General features: G+C 34.7%; 1 protein-coding gene and 1 pseudogene across 3 annotated transcripts in view; both read left to right on the forward strand.

The window, feature by feature from the left end:
- The window catches only part of HNRNPLL (heterogeneous nuclear ribonucleoprotein L like), a 37938-nt gene extending 16244 nt beyond the window's left edge, over positions 1-21694 (forward strand). For 2 of the 3 annotated variants that reach the window (XM_022574042.3, XM_089923263.1), the window contains exons 3-13: positions 646-883; positions 2322-2407; positions 4010-4106; positions 4194-4266; positions 8769-8840; positions 13105-13322; positions 15196-15317; positions 15770-15971; positions 16645-16702; positions 16793-16891; positions 19984-21694. In XM_022574042.3, the coding sequence (XP_022429750.1) occupies positions 646-883; positions 2322-2407; positions 4010-4106; positions 4194-4266; positions 8769-8840; positions 13105-13322; positions 15196-15317; positions 15770-15971; positions 16645-16702; positions 16793-16891; positions 19984-20039 (1321 nt within the window). In that variant the 3' untranslated portion in view covers positions 20040-21694. Of the gene's footprint in view, positions 1-645; positions 884-2321; positions 2408-4009; positions 4107-4193; positions 4267-8302; positions 8385-8768; positions 8841-13104; positions 13323-15195; positions 15318-15769; positions 15972-16644; positions 16703-16792; positions 16892-19983 lie in introns of all 3 variants that reach the window. The other variant, XM_089923264.1, reaches the window with a different exon arrangement.
- On the forward strand, positions 14484-14583 carry LOC115803454 (U6 spliceosomal RNA; annotated as a pseudogene).
- Positions 21695-23076: the final 1382 nt, after the last annotated feature.

Here is a 23076-nt window from a genome sequence, read left to right on the forward strand (position 1 = left end):
GACAAATGGAAGTGTAGTCATTTCTTAGTGTGGCGGTTACTTGTTTGCAAAATTCAATAGAGATGGTAGTTTCTGTTGTCGAGGAGATCCATCTGCTAACCTTCTCTTGAGTTTTATCTCTATTGATTTCTTTTTTTTAATTTTTTTAATTGAGGTATAGTTGCTTTACAGTGTTGTGTTAATTTCTGCTGTTCAGCAAAGTGGCTCAGCTATACATATATATTATTTTCCATTATGGTTTTTCACAGTATGTTGAATATAGTTCCCTGTGCTACACAGTAGGATCTTCTTGTTTCTCTACTGATTTCTGTATCTAGGTATTTTCTAATGCTGCTTGGAAGTGGCAGCCTGAGGAATAAACTGGATGGCATTATTAACAACTGGTAACAGAATTGTGCTTGAGGAGGGCATGAGGTAGTTAAAAGCTTTCAGTCACCGGAGGAGGAGGTTTCAAATATGTGCCATCTACCTGGTATACCACAATTTATTTGGATAATTTAAGAGTTGACTAATATTGGATACAGGTAGTGAAGACTACTAATCTGTATGATTTGAGACATTTTTATTAAAGTCTGCTTTTACTTGATTGAGAAAAATAATGTTAATTGAACTTGCTATATTATTCTTTCCCGATCTCCCTTTCAGCTATGTGATGATGATGCCTTTTAAACGGCAGGCTCTAGTGGAATTTGAGAACATAGATAGTGCCAAAGAATGTGTGACGTTTGCTGCAGATGAACCCGTGTACATAGCTGGTCAGCAGGCTTTTTTCAACTATTCTACAAGCAAAAGGATCACTCGGCCAGGAAATACTGATGATCCATCAGGAGGCAACAAAGTTCTTCTGCTGTCAATTCAGAATCCTCTTTATCCAATTACGGTGGTATGTATTTTAGTAAGACAAACTAAATTAAAAGTGATTTTGGAATTTGTCTTGAGTGACTAATCTGTAGTTTGCTTCACTGCCATATAGATATTTCAAAATAGTGGATTTTTAAAAAAGAATTATTAAAATTAATTTTAATTTTGACTATCAAGTTTAATGAACAAAGACATGGTGAGCACTAAAGCTATAAAAAGTCAGAAGCACGGTTGTCATAATTAAATAAGCACATTAAATTTTTTTATTAACATCAGTGTTAACTCTCTTTCTGTTAATAAAGCGTTAGACGGACTTGGTGGAAATGATCCAAGAAATCTCTCTCTAATATGCCAGCACATGTATTAAGAGCATCTACTAGGTAGTGACAGAATTCCATAGTACAGTAAGATACATTTATCATTATAAGCTGTTTAGAGATAGCTTGTTAAAAACTTCTCTGATTTACCTAAAAATTCCCCTCTTCACTCTTTAGAAAAGTGATATTAAAATTTAAAAGGATTCATGTTCTTGAACCAGTTCAGTTTTATACTTCATGATAATCACATGCTGTTTAATAATAAACTAGTGATAAGGACACTGGATTTTTGTAATGAATAAAATATCACAATAAGAAGAGCTTCATTTAGTATGATTTCTAGGGTATATGATATTTTGACATAAACTTAAAGCATAAGAAACTATTTAAATTTAGACATTATGTATCTATTTACTTTTGTAATATGTATAGACTTATTAATAAACAATATTAATATATTTACAATACTTGGTGTTTTAGGAGAAAGAATATAACTAGTACAAGTACTCCGATTTATTTACTGTATCCTTAGTACCTAATGGTGTGGCTGTGTAATTGTAGGTACTCAGAATTTTGAAAGTTGAAGAATTGTTCCTAAGTGGGTATTTAGGGTTCTCTCTTAGATGATTCAGGCATCTTGTTTGGTGAAATTTAACTCAATATAAATGATCTTCCCTGGGTCTTTTATCTATAGCCATTGTCCTTGAAAATAAATACTGAGTTGTTTTACTACTACTCTTTAATAAATATTTATTATTATAATTTAAGTGATTATAGTATTAAACATTTCAGAGTCACATTTGGAAAAAAACAAAGTGATTACAGCTTTAGTTTATTAATTGTGTATTGTCAGAGATTCTTTTAGGTACCTGTTAAGAAAATAAAAATTGAGGATTCATTTAGGAGATTAAAAATAAGCAATAATGCTTTTCAGATGTTTCATTGGAAGTTCTCTAATGTGGGTATATTGTGTAGGTGAAGAAATAACTTTAGATTTATTAAAGTGTTGCAGTTTTTAAAAGTTTAATTAGTACTTAACAGAAATGACATCTTGACAGTTTTTTTTAGTAAAACAAAAGAGTATAGCTTTATTATTTTTCTAAGTATAAAATGTGATGAAGTCTTGTTTTCTTTACTTCATAGGATGTTTTATATACTGTATGCAATCCTGTTGGAAAAGTGCAACGTATTGTTATATTCAAGAGAAATGGGATACAAGCAATGGTTGAATATCCTTTATTTGTAAATTTTTTATTGAAGTGTATGAATACTGTGTAATATAGATCTTAATTTTTCCTGTTTAATCATTTCTAGACAAGTGATGTTTATTCTCCCCACCATCCCCTATATCTATTTGTCTTCGATTTAAAGAATGAAACTGCAGTACCCACAGAGAATTTTACTATTTTTGATAAAATAACTTGCTACCATAAAATAGTCCATTGTTTCATCTTACAGCGTGCTTTGCGTTTTTAATGAGGAAAAAATAACACTGTTTGATAATATGTTCACTTGTACCTTTTTGAAATTTTTCCCAAATGGACTTTTCTGAATCTCTCTTTAAAATAGGCAGCTTGGAAGTATCAAAACGTTGGAGTTAATAGACCATTTCTTGCCTTTCTTCATTGAATCTTTTAAATGGTCATGGTTTATGTAAGACCTGCTTCCCTATGTTAAATTTGTTATACATTGAGTAAAAAGAGCAAGTTGCAAAATAGTACATATAGTACAATCCCATTAAAAAATAATAATTTTAAAAAGATGTAACTTATGTGATGCATAGAAAAAGGTTGGGATATACAACAAATGCTTTTTTTAAAATTTTTTTTAAATTTCATTTATTTATTTATTTATTTTTGGCTGCATTGGGTTTTCGTTACTGCACATGGGCTTTCTCTAGTTGTGGCGAGTGGGGGGCTACTCTTCGTTGTGGTGTGCAGGCTTCTCATTGCGGTGGCTTCTTTTGTTGTGGAGCACAGGCTCTAGAGTTCAGGCTTAGTAGTTGTGGTGCACGGGCTTAGTTGCTCCGCGGCAATGTGGGACCTTCCCGGACCAGGGCTGGAACCCGTGTCCCCTGCACGGACAGGCGGGTTCTTAACCACTGCGCCACCAGGGAAGCCCTATAGCAAACCCTTTATGGTGCTTACTCTGGCAAGTTGTTTTTGCTTTTTTTTTTTCCTACTACTTTTGTGGTTTGATTTTTTTTTAACAATTAGAAACTTAAGTAATTTTTAAAAACTAGTAAAATGAAAGATAAAGATTATAAACTCAGCCTTCTCAGAAATATATAAAAATCAAGTATTTCTTTTGTATTATATTGATTCTTTGTAATGTTCCTCCTACTTTATTTATTTATTTATTTTTGGCCATTCCATGCAGCTTGCACAGCTTGCAGGATCTTAGTTTCCTGACCAGGGATTGAACCCCGCGCCCTTGGCAGTGAACGTGTGGAGTCCTAACCACTGGACCGCCCTGTTCTTCCTACTTAAAGAGTAAAATATTTCCTGTTTCAAGATAGAAAGCTGGCCTTTGCTAGGGAATGGGACCATGCTCCATGCTCCCTCCCACACACCCCCAAACCACAGGTTATAAAGTACTTCTGATGACCTAGAAGGATTAATGTATTGTAAGTAGTTTTGGTTGTATTACATTTTCTTTGGTACCCTTGATCTTAAAAATAAATTCTCCTACTAAAATTCATAGAAATTTTATTTGGTAAAGCATTTTCAGAAGTGAGAAAGTTATTTCTCATTTTTTTCAGTCCATTTCTTATGGAGTGAATAATGGTAAATTTTGGACACCTTAAACCAAATTTCCTTAATAGAGCTTATGTTTGAATCAGTCCTTTGTGCCCAGAAAGCTAAAGCAGCACTCAATGGAGCAGATATATATGCTGGATGTTGCACACTAAAAATTGAATATGCAAGGGTAAATATTTTTTTTCAACACTTCACCAAAGAAATATATATGCTTTGGATATACAATTTGAACTTACTTTCTTTTTAATCTTAACAGCCAACTCGTCTAAATGTTATTAGGAATGACAATGACAGTTGGGACTACACTAAACCATATTTGGGAAGACGAGGTAAGTATTTTATGCATTTTAGATGTACTTACATCTGCTGTCAAATTTTTACATGCAGTTAGAGTCCTTTTTCCTGAGATGAGCTAGTTCATTCAAATGATGAAAACCTTGTTGGTGAAGCTTTTGTTGCAAAAGACCTTGTAATGCTGGAAAAGAACCTTGAACATTAGTGCCCCTTACTGGTATGTACTGAGTTATTTATATTTAGTTCAACAAGGAGCCCACACATACAGGCACGCCCGCAGTTCAAGGACTTGCATTTCTCCAAGCAGCTCTCTCTCTTTGGAGGAGAGGAAACTGATTCAGAATATTACTTACAAACTGCAAACTTGCACACTGCTTCTCTATGGAAAGGACTTTTCCCCCAAGCTGGACGAGGCATTAAGAAGGATAGAGGACTCCAGCAGGCTGACTCTACACTTCATCACGCACAACATCGGCATCAGCAAAAAGCCCTCTGAAAAACTCAGACTTGCAATTCACCTTGACTGCATACTGCATGCACCATCACCCCAAGTTTTTAAAGGAGGACACTTAACAGTACTTCAGACTTGCATGGGATGAATACCATGATAGACTGTGCCCACTTATTCAAGTTGTATGTATATATTGGTTTGACTTCCCTTAAGGTTTCAGTTGTAGAATTTAAAACTTTTCACTGACGGATACTAGATTTTATATACAATGTTGTAAATCTTAATGCCCGTTGCTGTAACTGTTAGCAGCTTAGATTCAAATTGTTAATTGACAAATAACCAGGGCCAATTTATCTACAGGTCTTGGGAATTATAATGCTCAACCAATCCACACAGATATTAAAGATAAAAGGATTAGAACGGTGCATACTTGCTGCACTTTAAGTTTACTTTTTTTTTCCCCTCAATTGTGGACATTGAATAGAATAACATAATGAAAAGATGCATTATATGTAAAAGACGATTTTCTGTGTGGTTTGATTTTTGTAAAGTGGCTGTTTATAAGTTGTCACTTTTTGTAACAATTTAAGGTTATCACTCATGTTAATTTGTGTAACTAGAAATTTTGACATTTCAAATGTAGGTGAAAGTACCATGTGTGTTCAAGGTAGAATATATTTAAACTTGATAAATCTGAAAATAGCATTTCATTTGAGATGCATTTTCACCTATAACTTATAAATGCTAGATTTCATGAGCATAGATTTGACTGATAAAATTGTTCAACTAACTGTATGGCAATTCTGGAATATACAAATCAAAATGTGGATCTTGTAAAAACAAGGGGGCTGCAGTATTGGCTACATCTCAACTACAATATCAGTGTCTGAACCATGTGTTGGAAAAACTCACCAAGATGAGTATGTCTGTAGAAGTCAGTAAAGTAGGAAAAATTTTTATGGCATCCAAAATATCTTGGGCAGTAGGGACTCCATAGTGCATGTACTCTTGCCAAAAGAAAAAAATGAGACAGTGCAGTGATCCTTTGCATGTTTGAATATTTAGGACTTTTGGATGATTGGCCCCTTTAATTCTTAGTTCTCAGGAAATCATCTTGCCTTATGCATGGGGTTGCAGACAGGTTTGTTTGGTAATGCAGCTTTGGCTGGACCCCACATTTTTCACTATCACAGAAATCTGCTTGGCAGAGGCTTGGTCCAGTTGAATACAGTATTGAAAAACAAAAGCCTTAGTACTCAAACAACAGAACAAGTGGTTGATGAGAAATCTCTCACTTCTGTTAAGTTACAGTTACTGAATATTCAGGGTTTTTTTTAACTCATTTGAAATAGTTTTGATTACATTTCTCTTAATGTCTCTTAAAGCATTTATAGATATGCTTCTTATTTTAATAGTGTTTATTCTTTTTTTTTTTTTTTTTTTTTTTGCGGTATGCGGGCCTCTCGCTTTTGTGGCCTCTCCCGTTGCGGAGCACAGGCTCCGGACGCGCAGTCTCAGTGGCCATGGCTCACGGACCCAGCCGCTCCGTGGCATGTGGGATCCTCCCGGACCGGGGCACGAACCCGCGCCCCCTGCCTCGGCAGGCGGACTCTCAACCACTGTGCCACCAGGGAAACCCAATAGTGTTTATTCTTTTAAAAGGTCTGAATTTTACAAAAGCCAGCTTAGATTTTTATACAAGGAATTACAGTCAGAAAGTTTAGAAATGTGTAAGGTAGATATTTAAATAGGGAAATATAATTAAAGGAGGTAAAACAGAGTTTTAGTTATTTATGCTTTCAAGGGAAAAGAATTCTTGTTTTCTAATTCCTTACAGGTAGATACTTGTCTGTATAGCAAATATCATATGGCAGTTTGTTTTTTTGTAGTGACTTTAGCTTCCACTCACGTTGATACTGAATTGTAACTTTTTCTACCAAAAAAGAGTGATTTTATAAATATAACCTCATTTCAAAAAGTTCTTTTCAGCTCAAATTACGTTTTAGTGCAAAGAATTCGTAGCCTAGACTCCAGAGAATCCCTCCAGAAATGTTAAGCAACACTTGTGTATGTGTGCATCTTTTGGGGGAGAAAAGGTCCACAGCTTCCAACGGATTTCAGACTGAATCCATGAAAGGTTACAACCCACTATTTATAGACCGATATATTCAGTGTTTGACTCTTCCTCACCCTTCTTTATGGGACCTTATATTAGGTAGTAAATGCTTCCAATAAAGAGAGTTATTGAAGAGAAATTACTATGGGAAATATATTATGAAGAGAAATTATTCAAGAGAAGCAATGACAATGTTTGGCTGAAAGATACCTTGGAGATCATCTACTCTAACTTCTTCACTTTATGAATGAAGATTGTTTCTATGATTATATAGCAAATTACTGGTTAAGTTGAAAATTTATGATTCCTGATTCAGTGCTCTTTCCTTTATAGCACACAGTTAACTATATCAGTAAAACTAAGCCATGAAGACTTTATGGTGGTTTTGGTTTAAGATTCTTAGATCAGATAAGGACTTATATTTACCATTTGGTGGCATGCTTAAGCAGAGGAATGTTAGCAGAATGGAACAGCAGACTGGATTGATTGAAGAGGAGTGAGACTTAAATGATGATGCTGGAAGCCGTGTAATGGAAAGAAGGAACTGTGAATGTTTATACTGGAGAAGAAATGACTTTGGGGAAATGGAGGATTATAATAACTTCTAAGCATCTGAAAGAGTTCTTGGAGAAAGACTAAGTAATGAGTAAGGCTGTGAAGCCCTAAATGGAGTAGAATATATAGAGAGGACAAATTTCTGTACAATATAGAAATTAATTTTCTCATGATTTAGAACTAACTGAAAATGTAAGGGAAAGTAGTGAGTACCTTGTTACCAGTGTTGGGTAAGCAGAGGCTAGATGGTCCCAATTGATGGTCTCAGGGATGATGTAAAGAGAATTTAACACTGAATAAAAGTTGAACTAGATGACCTCCTAGGTCCCTTTCAGTGCTATGATAACTTGGAATAGGTAATTAAAACAATACTTCTGTAGACTGAAGTGAAAATTAAAGTATTTCTCATCTCCCATAAACCTCATTTGTTTAGGTGACTAAGGATATGTAGAAAGCCTTTCTCTTTGAATTTTCAAAGATGAGAATGATCAGACTCTTCAGATACATTAAAAAAAAATCTTACTGAACACCATAATTTGATCAGCAAACTTTCCCAAAGTATTATACAATGATTTTTAAAATTTACTAACATAGGATGTGCTATTTTAGAAACTTAGAAGTAATTTTTTTATTGATGTCTCAGATTTGGGAAAATTGGCATGCCTTCCCTAAAAATGTAGTTAGCATAAAAATTATCCTTTAGGAGTATTGTAGTACTCTCGTCCAATAATGTAGCCCCCTTGGTTAGCTTTAACTTGACATATTTAAACTTCGGGGAGTGCTTCTAGTTCTGCCTGGTGTTAAGGTCTATAGACAATGGCCAGTCCATGACACAATATGGACCAGTGATGTGAAAATTTCCAGCTCTCCAGTCAGTAGGTGTTTGTAAATATGTGTATATACATACAAAATACTCTGTGTTTACTGATTGTGAAACCATGTAATACAGGTTGTTGTTGGCTTATGCTGAACTTCTTGAAAGAAGCCCACTTTGAAAATGTGTTGCTGTTGAAGCTAATAGTATGCATCAGGTACTGTCTTTCAAAAGTACTGCACTTAAAGCTTGTTTTAAAGACATGTATTGGTAAAAACTTCTGTACAGTGTCAAACTCTAGCATTGTATACATCACCTTCTGAAAAGTATCCATTCTTTCCTTTAATTTGAAAGTGTGATTGTATTTGGCATTTGCCAAAAAGATATTCTCAAGTTAAGTGGAATTTGTTAGATAGAATTATTTTCTTAAACTTTTGGTGTTTGTATTTAAATTGGATATGAATGGATGTTTAACGTTAACCAGGAATCACATTTCTCTTATGAATTGTAATGGATGTTTTGAATGGGTGTTTCCCATGTGAGAACTCTGTTCAGTACTTGGGTCAAAATTGTTAAAACCATGTTTCTACTTTTGTGTCAGATAGAGGAAAGGGTCGCCAGAGACAAGCCATTTTGGGAGAACACCCTTCTTCGTTTAGACATGATGGCTATGGTAAGTTTGTCAAGGCAGAAGGAAGGTAGTATAGACAAACTATTAGAATTTTTGCATTTCTGATGAAGAATGGCACAATTCTTGTCTCTATTTTTCCTGCCCACCTGACTTGGTTTATGGGATCAGTCCCTTATAAATGTACTCCAAAGGAGTTGTCCCAAATCCTTTGTTTTCTTAGGCTATTGTTATATCACATAATCTTTGATATAAATGAGAGCTATTGTTTGGGATTGAAAGCTTTTTTACCATTATATTTTGTTTTGTTTTGTTTGGGCTTTGATTAGTAAGGGGCTCTAGTCTGTCAGAGGACCAGAAAGAAGTACAGCTCAGTAAGTGTATTTTCTTCCATTCTAGCAGTTATGAGTAAAGAGGAATTTAGAGTAATAAAAGGCAGAGAGAATGAGGTATTTGTTGAAAGGAAACATGTTTTTGGTTAGATCCTTAATTCTTTTAGTTCTACAGTTGGTACTTCAGCTTTGGTTAAATTTGTATTTAATTCTTTTTTAAAAACTTCTCAGTTTTAATGTTTGCTATGCTGATAAGTTAAGATTATGAAAGCTAGAAGAATAATCTTCCCCAGGAAGAAGTTAGGTATCAGACTGTTGTCTTTGTTAAGTAGATGTTGAGAATTGTTATTGATAAAAGTTTAAACTGGTTATAAGTTCTGTGTTTTTAAATATTTTTTTAGTTTTTAGCTGTAGTTATTGACCCACCTATTCTGTGGTTTAAAGTTGAAGTACAATTAGAGGTACTGTTAGAAGTGGTAGAAAATAGAAATTGCTATGTTGTACTCTTGGGAGTTATTATCGAAAAGCCACCAGTGTTTCCTGTTGTCTGAAATATTTTCAAATTGTGTACATGTTTGATGACCATTCTTACCTGTGAGTTTTAGCTTATTCCCTAGTGTCTTTATTTGAACTCCAGGAATTTATTAACCCTGTGTGTGTGTGTTTTTGTGTGTATGTGTATTTGTTCAAGTTTCTGTGGTAGTCTATATTGCAGAAGAGATTATGAAACAATCTCTATGTTATGTCAAAACAGTAAGTGTGGTATAGAAGGAAAATCTTACTGCAGTCGTTTTCGTGTGTTCCTTGATCATTTTTCTTAGTTGTTTCTTTAACAGAGTAAATATTAAATATGGTCATACAAGTAGTTTTCTGATCCTGCAATGAAGAAACACTTATTAGGAATCTACTGTGCATTGTATAATGGAGGATTTCAAAAGAATGGCTAATCAAAGTTTGTAGTATAGTTGTAGAGTATGTAAATGTGTCATGGCAGTTAGCTTAAGGCCAAAAATTGGTTAAATGTTCTGCTAAAGGGGGTTAGAAAAATCTGTGAGCATATAAATGAAGGACAAAACTCTACTGTAGTAATGTTGACACAGACTGTTTTCTCAGTATGGCTTTTCAGTTTTGTCTTCACTTAATAAAATACAAGAAAAATTGCATAAACAAGAATATGTTATATGCCCTAGAAGAACTTTATATTTTCTAAAAGCCTATTGTGAAGTTCTGTGTCAGTTTCATGCCCTTATTTATTTAGAGTGTGTGTGTGTGTGTGTGTGTGTGTGTGTTCACGTGCGTGCACATGTGCGTGTGTGTATAAATATTAAAATGTAAGCTTACTTAAGGAGAGGTGCAAAATTCTTTGGAATGACGTTTGTTAAATAGGGATCATTCAGGTTCTGGAGAGTCCTGCTGAGGAGGAATGGTTATGGTGGGGTTGTGTAGGGGCGTCCATTCTGAGCTATGTCCATTGAAACATTTAACTAAGGAAAAATCTGTTCTACTTTCCTAGGGAAGTAAGCAGAACAGGATATAGGAGATAGTGACAAATAAAGATTGATTGAGGAGAGAAGTAAGATGAGGAAATTGGGGAAAAAGCAAAGATGACAGTGGGTGCTTGTGATATTAGCCTTTTTACAAATGCTTCAAATCACAGCTGTATCCCTTCAGATCAGCAGTTCAACAAAACAGGTTTATTTGCATTTTAGTGTCATATCATAGGTAGCTTTTCCTTTAAAATGGTATGTGAGAAAGAAGGAATAGAAAAGGTTTATTTAATAGATTAAATTTATTCACATAGTTTATTATAGCAGTATAAATTTGTGCTTTCAGAATTCTTTAGGTCTTTTAATTTGGGAAGCCCAGCCATGTGAGATGAACTGATAGAAGCCCTCATATTTGAAAAGTGGCAAAAAATAATGTACAAATTTATTTGCTCTGAGCACAAGAAAAATTTCTATATTAATTGTTAGCATCTTTGGATATGGTTCCTGGACCAAAGATATTTTAAGTATCAAAGATGGGAAAGGCCTTCAAAATGTTCAAGATGCTGTTTATGTAGCATTTATTCCATATAAGTGAATTTTTTAAAACCTGAAGCAGCAAAACATTTTGCGTGAACTATTTAGTATAGGAAGCTTTTAAGAGACTTTTTTTTTCTTATCTTCTTAATATAGGTAACAATTTAAATAGTGTAAGTAACATAATTTAATACTTGTGGCCCAATGTCATAATTACAAACATCAGGTATTCTTTTGCACTGAATTTAATTGTTACCTATGGCAGTAGATTACAAGAGTTTTTGGACCTTGGTCAACTTAAGCAGAGTGTAAGTTTCCACTGCCCATCTACTGTACATTTTTCAACTTACTGTGAAAAAATTTACTGATAATAGTGTAGTGTCATTACTGTACTAACAAATGGTAGTAGTAGGGGTAGGGCTGGGTGGAGTATAATATGCATGAGTATTTTTGCAATAAGGGTAAGAATGATTGATATTTGACCCCAGTATATGTATAATAGTCTAAATTAGAGGCCAAAATACATAATTACAAGTAACTCATCATGTGCTATATTGATTGTCTTGATAAACTAGATTACCAGCAATAAGAACAGTTGAAAACCATGACCAATTTAAGGCAACACTGATGATGATGTATTGATAAAGTATGCCTCCATAAAATTGCAGGAATTTACACTATATTTGCGTGTGCTCGGTGGTAGTGTTGCTGTGTTGTTATGAATGGCAGCTATATTTAGAATACTGAATTGGAGTCCACATAAGCTGTAATAATGTGCTATGATACCAAAATATAGTAGTTCTTAGTGACTCGCCTAGTAGATGACAAGTGTCCCTTAGTCTAACATAAAAATGAAAGCCAGTAACATTACATATTATTCTTGAGAAATGAGGAAAGAACTTGGGTTTTTGGGTTGGTTTCTTGCACACCAGGAGAATCGTTGCATGCACCCCAGAGCATGCTTCTCTAATCACTGACTCAGGAGTGCCTAAGATGTTGGTTTATATTTTGGGGTTACGTATCTCCATCTTAGTTGCTTCTTCTGAGTTCTTACGCCTCTCTTCTTGCTACTGTAAATGTGCCCTGTGCAGACTTTTAGTATCACAGTTTCTCCAGACTCCCTCATTCCCGTCTCTTCCATTCACCCTAGCTTTGTTTTTCCTCTTACTTCTAATCTATTATGGATGGGAAAACAGGATAAATTAAAGTTGTTTTGAACTACTCTAGAGTTAGCAAGTTGATTCTTAGTAAAGATTCTTAGTATAAGAGCTGGATTTGTTTGTGTTTCTGTGACAGCAGTTTCAGATACTCAGGCATTTTTTTCTTCTGGATTCTTGATGTTGTTTCAAATAACAGAAGTTGCTGAATAATGACACCTCTGAGTATGTGTGTGTGTGTGTGGGCTATTAACTAAATCTAGGGTTTTAGTTTCCTAAATTATAATCAGGGGAATAAAATACTAACCTGCAATTACATTAATAGTAAAATATATTCAAGGGGACAGCTTTTCAGTGGAACTAAAGATGTTCTTTTTGTTATATCTATATATAGTTTACTAGATTTCACTGTAGATTTTATTATATTATCCTCCAAAAGATGTTGGCAGAAGTTTTTTTTTTAATTTTGAAGTATAATTTATATATAGTGGCCCAAAGTTTTACACTGATTCCTCCTCTATCTGTAGCCTGATCTTGTATACTTTTTTGTTAAACTACTGTTTTTTAAAAATAAGGACTTAAAGCCTGGTATATGCAGGTGTGTGCAGGTCAGCGTTTATTGGATCTGGTGCAGTAAATACAGATTTTTGTTAATTCCCACAGGTTATATTTGAATATTCATACGTTTGAGTTTTCCTTGGATATACATCAACCTAGCTAATATTAAGAGTTTGTTTTTGTGTGCGGTGAAGTGTGTCTGCTAAAGTTGTGTTTTGTTTTGTTTTGTTTTGTTTAATAGGATCCCATGGTCCATTATTACCTTTACCAAGTCGTTACAGAATGGGTTCTCGAGATACACCTGAGCTTGTTGCCTATCCATTACCGCAGGCATCTTCCTCTTACATGCATGGAGGAAATCCCTCTGGTTCAGTTGTAATGGTTAGTGGATTACATCAACTAAAAATGAATTGTTCAAGAGTCTTCAACCTATTCTGCTTATATGGAAATATTGAAAAGGTGAGTTCTCATTTAAAAAAATTATTATTTATTTTAAGTTTCATTTTATATGAGCTTCTTTTGCTAGGATCTGTAGTAGGAAAATCTGAAAAGCCTGCAAATATGTGTGTCTTCTCACACACAAGTTCTTTCAGTAGTGATCCACATAAGCTAAAAATTCATTAGGTAGGAATTCTAGAAATTATTTTTTGTAGGTAAGTGATCAGAATAGGATGTTGGTACTAAAAATATTTTTTAAATTACTAATATAAGTCCAAAACAGCAAGTAGTTTAATCAGTTACTAGCATATTATAGGCATAAAGCCTATATATTTTTTAATCATTTCAAAGATATTCTAACATTTAACATGTTGAACTGTGGAATTTTGAAAAAGCAGTTACTTTCTTGGAGCTAGGTATATATAAACATGTCTCAGAGTTTGACCATAGCTATGAATTTTAGGAGAGTTTTGATTCATATATTTGCCTCCCAAATATTAGAGTTCTAGTATCTTCTGAGGAACAACATACTTTAACCTCAGTCAGTATTTGAAGTTGATCCACTTTGATAGAATGTGTCCAAAACTTTGTCTGGAGGCTTATACTCAAAACGTAGCAAAACATTTAAATTTCACACATTTTGAAGATCTTTAAAATTGTAACTTTATTTTCACCAGATAACTCTGTGGTTTCCCCAGATCTGTGATGTTTTGTTTATTTTTTTATTCATTATTTTTTTCAAAGAGGTCTTTATTTATTTTTGGCTGCGTTGGGTCTTCATTGCTGCGCACAGGCTTTCTCTAGTTGCAGTGAGCGGGATCTACTCTTCCTGTGGTGTGTGGGCTTCTCATTGCGGTGGCTTCTCTTGTTGCAGAGCACGGGCTCTAGGCGTGTGGGCTTCAGTAGTTGTGGCACACGGGCTCAGTAGTTGTGGCTCACAGGCTCTAGAACGCAGGCTCAGTAGTTGTGGCACACGGGCTTAGTTGCTCTGCGGCATGTGGGATCTTCCTAGACCAGGGCTCGAGCCCGTGTCCCCTGCATTGGCAGGTGGATTCTTAACCACTGCGCCACCAGGGAAGTCCTGTTCAATGTGTTATTAATGTTAGTGGTACTTAATAGCTGTTTAGGGACTTTCCAAGGTGTAGGCACTATGCTGAACGATAGTCATACTTTATTCCATCTAACCCTTACAGCATTATATAGTAAAATTGGAATAATATAAGAGGATAAGTATGGCTCTGTCAAAGATGTCATGAAAACTTGTGAAGTATTGCCTATTTTTTAAACTGCCCCTTCCTTGCCTAAGCCTTCTTACTGGCAGTGCTGTCTCAAGGCCATCTTGTGTTACTTCTTATATAGTATCTTGTTTATTGCTTAAAGCAATAAATGGCACTCTGAATAGTTGGTAATTACTATTTACTTTAAAATTTCTGACCTACCTACTGGAATATAAACTTTAAGAAGACTATGTCTGTTTGCCATTAAATCCCCAGTACCTAGCACAGTATGTTTATTAGAACATGTTAGGCACTTAATAAATACTTACTGAATGAATAAATATTGATGAGTCCTGCCAAATGTTATTATTATCTCCATTTTAAAAGGAAGTCTGTGGCTCAGAGAAGTGAAGTAAATTGCCCCAAATCACACAATTAATAAATAGCAGAGTCAAGGCAAGCCTATGCTCTTCTTTAGTGTGCTGTACAATAGAATTGTAGTCTTGCTTTTAAACTTTATTGAATTTCGGTAAGAATGTCTAATAGCAGAGCAGAATAAAGTTAAGATTCCAGGTGATCTTCTTTATTTGATATCAACCACCTATAGTACCTTTTAGAAATTCTGTTACTGTAAAAGGGAATTAAATGTTCACCTTTTTGGGATTTTGTATTTACAGGTAAAATTTATGAAGACCATTCCTGGTACAGCACTGGTAGAAATGGGTGATGAGTATGCTGTAGAAAGAGCTGTCACACATCTTAACAATGTCAAATTATTTGGGAAAAGACTTAACGTTTGGTAATTATTTATCTTAAGTGGTAAATTTAAAAAATACTTATCCTTTTTATTAGAGACATTAATTTCCATTTCAGAATATCTGAAACTAGCAGCTATAGTGATGTCATTTTAGACACTTAGGGTCGTATAATTTAGATTTTCCATATTATACCTAGTTTTAGTTTTATGGTCATAAAATAGCATGTTAAAATGAGCACGTTTTTTTAATTAAAGTTTTCTAATATGAAAATATATTCAATACATTTTTCTTTCTAAGTGATGTCTAAACTGTAAGAGTGATTATAACTCAAACTAAATTTAAATATTGGTAAATATTGAAACTGTAAATTGCTACATATGCCTTTTTTGTTAAGATTGATACAGGCCTTTATGTTAACATTTTGAGACTGCTTACTTGCTGCTTTTTATCTAACAAAGGTATGTTCTGTACCTCTTACCTTTCTGATCTTTAGTGTGTCTAAACAACATTCAGTTGTTCCAAGTCAAATATTTGAGCTGGAGGATGGTACAAGTAGCTACAAGGATTTTGCAATGAGCAAAAATAATCGCTTTACAAGTGCTGGCCAAGCATCTAAGAATATAATCCAGCCACCCTCGTGTGTACTGCATTATTATAATGTTCCATTGTGTGTCACAGAAGAGACCTTCACAAAGGTAGGCACTGGAATACAAATTGTGTAGAATGTTCCTATTTCCTATTTTAAAATATATCATGTTTTAGCCTCATTTTAAAGTCTTGCTCTGTTCATCTTCTGCTTTTGATACTATTGGTATTCTGTTACTTATTTGGTACTTAATATAGTACATCCTTTGACAATTATACTTTTCTGGCCTCCATCCTTCACTGGTCTCTTTGTTGTTTTGTGGCTCAGTTGTTTTGAGAGTTGGAATTAGAATGAGGTACCCTTAGTCCTGCATTCAGAAAGTTCTTTTACCATGTCCTTAGATCTCACCCATAACAAAATTTTATATATCCCTGCGTTTTTCCCTAACTATAGGAAATGCTTCAGAAAAGAATTGATTTTTCTGGAACACTACTCCCTATCTTAGGTACTCGATAAACCCTGGTCAGCTTTGAGAATATATATTTCAGTTACAAATCTTGTTTTTATTGTACAACACTAAAATTATATACGTAGCTTATAGGATGTCACTATTTTAATTGATTTTCTCATGCACCTTGTTAATCTAAAAACATTTGATTTAATTCATTCATGCCATACTCAAAACTAAAATGCTACCATAAAGTTTATTTTCTAGGGGGAGAAAAGGGTAGGAATCTTTATTTTGGCTGTATTTTTAATGGAGTTTTACATTTCTTTGACAGTTATGTAATGACCATGAAGTTCTTACATTCATCAAATATAAAGTGTTTGATGCAAAACGTAAGTGCACATTTTCTCTTTTTAAGTTTCCTGGTTAATTTGATGATAAGCAAATAACAATTGAATTTGTGTTTCTTTGTTTTGTTTTAGCTTCTGCCAAAACACTTTCTGGGCTGTTAGAATGGGAATGCAAAACTGATGCAGTAGAAGCCCTCACAGCACTAAATCACTACCAGATAAGAGTTCCAAGTAAGTAAAATCGTGTCATAATTATTCAGTGGGAGTTACCATCAGAAACATTGTTGATAGTTTAAAAGTAATATTTATTGGTTGTTTTTTAATACAGAGAAGTTTGAATTTTAAAAAGGCATATAAATCCCACAACCCTCATAATTCTTATATTAGTTACCTCTTGCTGTGTAACAAATTATTGCAGTATTTAGCAGCTTAAAACAGCAAAACATTTATTATCTTACTGTTTCTGAGGATCAGTAATCTGTGTACAGTTTCGCTGGGTAGTTCTGGCTGGTAGTTCAGCCTCTCATGAGGCTGCCTGCCGTCAGCTATAATCTGCAGTCATTTCAAGTCTTATGACTGGCGGCTGGAAGATCCACTTCCACGCTCACTCATGTGGTTCTTTGTAGGGACAGTAAGCCACACTGGCCATTTCATGGTAGCTCTTTTCTTTCCGAATGAGTGATTCAAGAAAGATGAGAGCAAAAGGCCAAAAAAACAAAAGCCACAGTGTCTTTCGTAACCTAATACCGGAAGTAACATACCATCACTTATGCTGTAATCTTGTGGTCCCACTGACCAACCATGATCTGGTGTAGGAGGCAGGGAACATTGGGGCCATCTTGGAGGCTGACTTCCATAATTCCTGTTGATCTTTTTAGAAGAAAGCGATAAATATATATGGTTAAAAAACTCAAACAGTAAATATTGGTACAAATGAAAGTTAAAGCTTTCTATAACCTCTAACCTTTCTTTTTCCTTTTATTCCTCCTCCCCAATGTATATATCTACATTTTAAAAACTTACACAAAATGGTTCTTCTATACATACTATTGTGTGCCTTGCTGTTTTCACTTAATATATCTTGGAGCTGTTTTCTCTATCAGCAGGTGCAATGCTACCCTGTTTTTTTTTTCCCCCACAGAGTAGCTATTTTTAGTAGAGATGTACCACAGTTTATTCAATTTATCCACTTCCCCACTGATGAACACTGGTTGTTCCCAATTGTGTTTTTCTATTAGTGCAGTAAACATCCTTATAGTTGCATGTTTTGTGTTTGTAGGGCAGTTTCCTCATAGTGGAGAGCAAAAAGGTTTATATTTTGGTAAATGTTGCTAGATTGCCCTTTACAAAGGTTACACACAACTTTACCACCTGTGGTATATGAAAATGCCAACTGCCCAACACTCTTACCAACACCGAGTGTTGTCAGACTTTGAATTTTAGCAATATGATAGATGAAAAATTGTATTCCACATTATTTTAATTTGTATCAAATGAAACTGTCACTCTCTTTGTTTATTCTCTCTATAATGGTAAATGGCCTCTTTTTTACAGTGCAAAGAACACTCAAGTATTTAACTTTTGAAGTTTGTGCTGTGTAATTTACTTCGATCTTGGATCTGAAGAGTGTTGAAACTTTATTTTTCTAAATGATAGGAGAAAAAATAGTATTAATTTTATTAGGTGTGATGATGAATGATTGTGGAAGGGGAAAAAAATGAATACACACTGAAGGATTTATGGGTGGAATAACATATCTAGGATTTGCTTTAAAATATTCTAGCCCCGGGCTTCCCTGGTGGCGCAGTGGTTGGGAGTCCACCTGCCGATGCAGGTGACACGGGTTCGTGCCCCGGTCCGGGAAGATCCCACATGCCGCGGAGTGGCTGGGCCCGTGAGCCATGGCCGCTGAGCCTGCACGTCCGGAGCCTGTGCTCCGCAACGGGAGAGGCCACAACAGTGAGAGGCCCGCGTACAGCAAAAAAAAAAAAAAGTTAAAAAATATTCCAGCCCCTCAAGAGTGTGCGGAGAGTAGGTAGATGAAGTAAGACTGCCAAATGTTGACAATTATTGAAGCTATGTGGATGTTTATTATACTGATCCATATATTTTTTTTATGTTTGAAAATTTTCTTACTAAAAAGTTAAAAAACAAGTAGGAATACCTCTTTTCATTTTACCTTTAGTCACAAAAGTAAATTTTAAATAGTGAGTCACGCTTAATTTTTGATGGAAAATTTTAAAAGACTTTATATGTATATTTGAGATATATTCAAAACAGTGTATGACTTGCAAACTCCTTGGAGACAGGTACAATTATTTCTTTTTTATCCTCTGTGGTGTCTTGCAAATATTTGTTGATGTATATGCTTTTTCTTTTATAGGAATTTTTTCCTTAAGGAGCGATAACCTTTTTTTTTTTTTTTTTGCGGTACGCGGGCCTCTCACTGTTGTGGCCTCTCCCGTTGCGGAGCACAGGCTCCGGACGCGCAGGCTCAGCGGCCATGGCTCACGGGCCCAGCCGCTCCGCGGCATGTGGGATCTTCCCGGACCAGGGCACGAACCCGTGTCCCCTGCATCGGCAGGTGGACTCTCAACCACTGTGCCACCAGGGAAGCCCAGGAGCGATAACTTTTAATACTAAAATTCTGGTACATTAAGATACCAGAATTATTTCTGCCTGTTCTGAAAAGTTAAAGAGGAATGTATAAAATGGAAGTATTTTTGTGGATTATACCTTTTTCTTTTTTTAGCAATTTTAAAATTCATATGCCCCGTTGATGATCAGAGATTTAGTACTTGCTCTCCTGGAACTTTTTCAGCTCATTGATATCTTCTTATACATTTCAGCCTTAACCCATTTCCCAAGCTATATTTGAATTAACTTTTATAGAGTAATTACCATTGGTAATATTTTCTGCAAAGTAGTTTTGCTGATGGACTTAGATAAGCCTAATCCTGATACTATTTATCTGTAATGTCTAATTCACTAAAAAAAGATTGTGGGAGCCTCCTATGTGTCAAATAATGTTTAGAACAATAGGAATGTAAAAATGGACAAAGTTCCGGCCTTCATGGAGCTTACCTGCTAGTAGGTATGAACGAAAGAAATCTTGCCCTTACCTTACATAAAAATTTTCCTTCTTCCAGTACTATAAAAAGGTGAAATATTGGGTCGGTTAAAAAGTTCATTCGGGTTTTTCTGTAAGATGTTACGGAAAAACCTGAATGAACTTTTTGGCCAACCCAATAATTTATTCCGCTAACTCAAGGTAATCATGAAAGTTTAAGGGAACTATTAACTTTGTTTTTTAATTTTTACAGATGGTTCCAATCCCTATACATTGAAGCTTTGCTTTTCTACATCATCCCATTTATAAGAAGAGAAGAGCATGTTAGAATTTATGTTTACCTTTATTACAACTTCAAAGCTACACTTCATTTTAAAAAAGAACTAAAATGGTTCATCTAATGTTGCCTTGCTTACTTTGATTCAATATCCTGTCCTGTAATAAATTTTGCCTTGAGTAAATTTGTTGTAAACTTAAATATTGAATTGCTTTCATTTTAAATAGAATATCATAATGTAGACTATCTACAGCTTTCTTGTAGATTACATAAATATATCATTTCTAATCTTATTTTTCTTCCACAGTGAAAATATATTTGCATTCTTAATGCTAATTATCTGCAAGTATTTTTCCATTGTGTATGAGATTAATGCAGGTGAAAGTATTGCATTTTAATATTATAGAATTCCTATTATATGTTTAGATGTTTAAGTATGTTGCAGTTATTCGTATTAAACATAACTTGTATTTATTAAGTATTTTAATCAAGTTTGAGAATAACATTGCATATATTAAATTTTAAGTACTACAGATTTAGCTGATTTTATATTTCTGAAAGGCTAACAGACATATTGATACACTTGTACAATATGCACTCAAACTTATTTAAACTGGTTTTTTTTTTTTTAAGTCATTGTCCATTTGTATTGACATGCCTCTGTTTCTGGTTCCAGTTTGGAGATTTTATAAAGTTACAACAATGAGTTAATGTGTTCATCTTCATTTGTTGCATGTGACTTGATCTTGAAAACACACCTGGTATTTGGCATTGAAATTTTAATAGAAGTTATGATTAACAGTTCCTCTTCTAGGTAATCTGAGATCCACGGATGGGCTTTAGGGAGTCTGTGAACTCCCTAAAATTGTATGTAGAATTTTGGGTACTTGCATTTTTATTTTTTACTCTTAAATCCATCAGTAATATATGTATTTTTCTACATGGTACAAGGTATAAGGATCTAATTTTATTTTTATTCCAAACAGAGATATCTATTGCTTTCAATACCATTTATTAAACATTCTTTCTCCCACTGGATCTGTTTTTTTTTTTTTTTTTGCTTTTTTTGGGAAAACAACATAATGCATACATAGGCAAGTAAGATATAAGGACTAAGCATCGTACTGAGAGACTATACTATAACACACATGTTATCAGGTTCACAGCTTTTTAATAATAGAAAACTGATCTAGCCATTTTATTTTCGTCTTTAAAAGAAGGGAGAATATGTTTTATCTACCTAGAGTAACTGTGAAGTCTATAGTTGGCAATAGCAGTTTTGTGATCCTGGGAGTTTTAAACAAATTTGTTTCATTTAGATCTTTTGAAAAAGCTTTATTTTGAATTTTAACAAAATTCAAAAAAAAGCAGTTTGCCTTAATCCTTTTAGAAATGATGCAGGGGTTAAAAAAATTTTTAAGAGCTATTGAATAGAAAGTTTACATGGAAATTAAACACACACGTTAACATTTATTTCTCATTGAATTTTGACAGCAATGGACCAATGTCCCTTTAGCCCTCTAGATCTAGAGAATCTTAAATTCAATCTAGAAGCATTTTAGACCCTTATCATGGAACCCAATAAGTTACGCCAAAGGTAACCTGTGAATGAACTATAAATGTATGATACTGGGCTGTGTACCTAAGTTTACCTGACTTTACAATAAATGAAGCTTTTTTCCCTCTTCTATAAGTACTTTTCTACATTTGTTGCAAAATTGGTATGTCTTAATTTTAAAAGGTAACTTGTGAGTTTATGCAATAGTTGTCTCCTTCCCTTGCCCTCTTCTGAAAATGAAGATGGATGTCAGTGTTATAGATTATTTTGTGCCTAAAATTTTAGGAGACAAACCTGTGGATGGTGACAGGGCTTATTTAATTTATATTTGCTTTAAGTAGTATTGACTTTTAGATATGAATTCTATCTTAATGCTTTCTCCCCACCAAAGTGACAAGTAAATTCTTCAGATGTAACTGAGTTGGTAGGTTGGGCCTTGCTGATTTATGCACTGGCGTGTCAGTCCTACTCTGTTGCTGTGAGTAATGTCTTTGACAGTTTACTTGGGTATCACCACTGTTTTTAATCTTTTACTTTTTAAAAAAAGTTAATTTTATTTTTTGGCTGCATATTGGGTGTCTGTTGCTGCTCATGGGCTTTCTCTAGTTATGGGGAGCAGTGTGCGGGCTTCTCATTGTGGTGGCTTCTCTTGTTGCGGAGCACGGGCTCCAGGCGTGTGGGCTTCAGTAGTTGTGGCTCGTGGGCTCCAGAGCGCAGGCTCAGTAGTTGTGGCTCGTGGGCTCTAGAGTGTAGGCTCAGTAGTTGTGGCACACAGGCTCAGTTGCTCTGCGGCATGTGGGATCTTCCGGTACCACAGCTCGAACCTGTGTCCCCTCCTGCAGTAGCAGGCAGATTCTTAAGCACTGGGCCACCAGGGAAGCCCAAGGGTATCACCACTGTTAAATGGAGTTTGCTTTGGCAACACCAGCAACATTTTTCCCTTTGTTATCTTTCTGCTTTTAAGAGAACATTAAAGATTAGGTCTTATAGCTGTAAAGAAATAGTAGTTTTGAATTTATTTTTTTAATACTGAAATTCGATTCCATATCCAAATCCTATGAAATATTTGATAATAAATCTACAGAAGTGATTCACAGAATATAGCTGCTTTTTAAAATTCCTACTTTCCTGCAGAGGGTATTACCCTACCAAATAAAAAATATTTGCAGTTGCAGCTGGCATGAGACTTAACAGCACCTTAGTGATTTGATTTATCTAAACAGTATGTTTTCTAGGACTGAACTGAGAGATGAGGATAAGAATGACTAAATGGGGTCAGTTATGTTTCATGTTTTCTTTACATTGCTATCTGGAGGAATAGATAGGTTGCTAGGTAAATGCTTCTTAGTAATCAGTGATATTCTCTTTCTAGAATAAAGAAATTTTGAGTGCAGAACATTCTTCCATAGTTAGGAATATAAAGCACAAGATTTGCTTTACTTAAAAAGTTCAGGTGACGAAGGTCCTTGTATGAAAGGTAACTTACAATAACCTTCCTGTCTCCATATGGC

Source organism: Delphinapterus leucas, chromosome 13 (assembly GCF_059928025.1).
Source record: "Delphinapterus leucas isolate spDelLeu-1000000601 "Yukka" chromosome 13, BTC_Dleu_Yukka2, whole genome shotgun sequence".
NCBI classification, from domain to species: domain Eukaryota; kingdom Metazoa; phylum Chordata; class Mammalia; order Artiodactyla; family Monodontidae; genus Delphinapterus; species Delphinapterus leucas.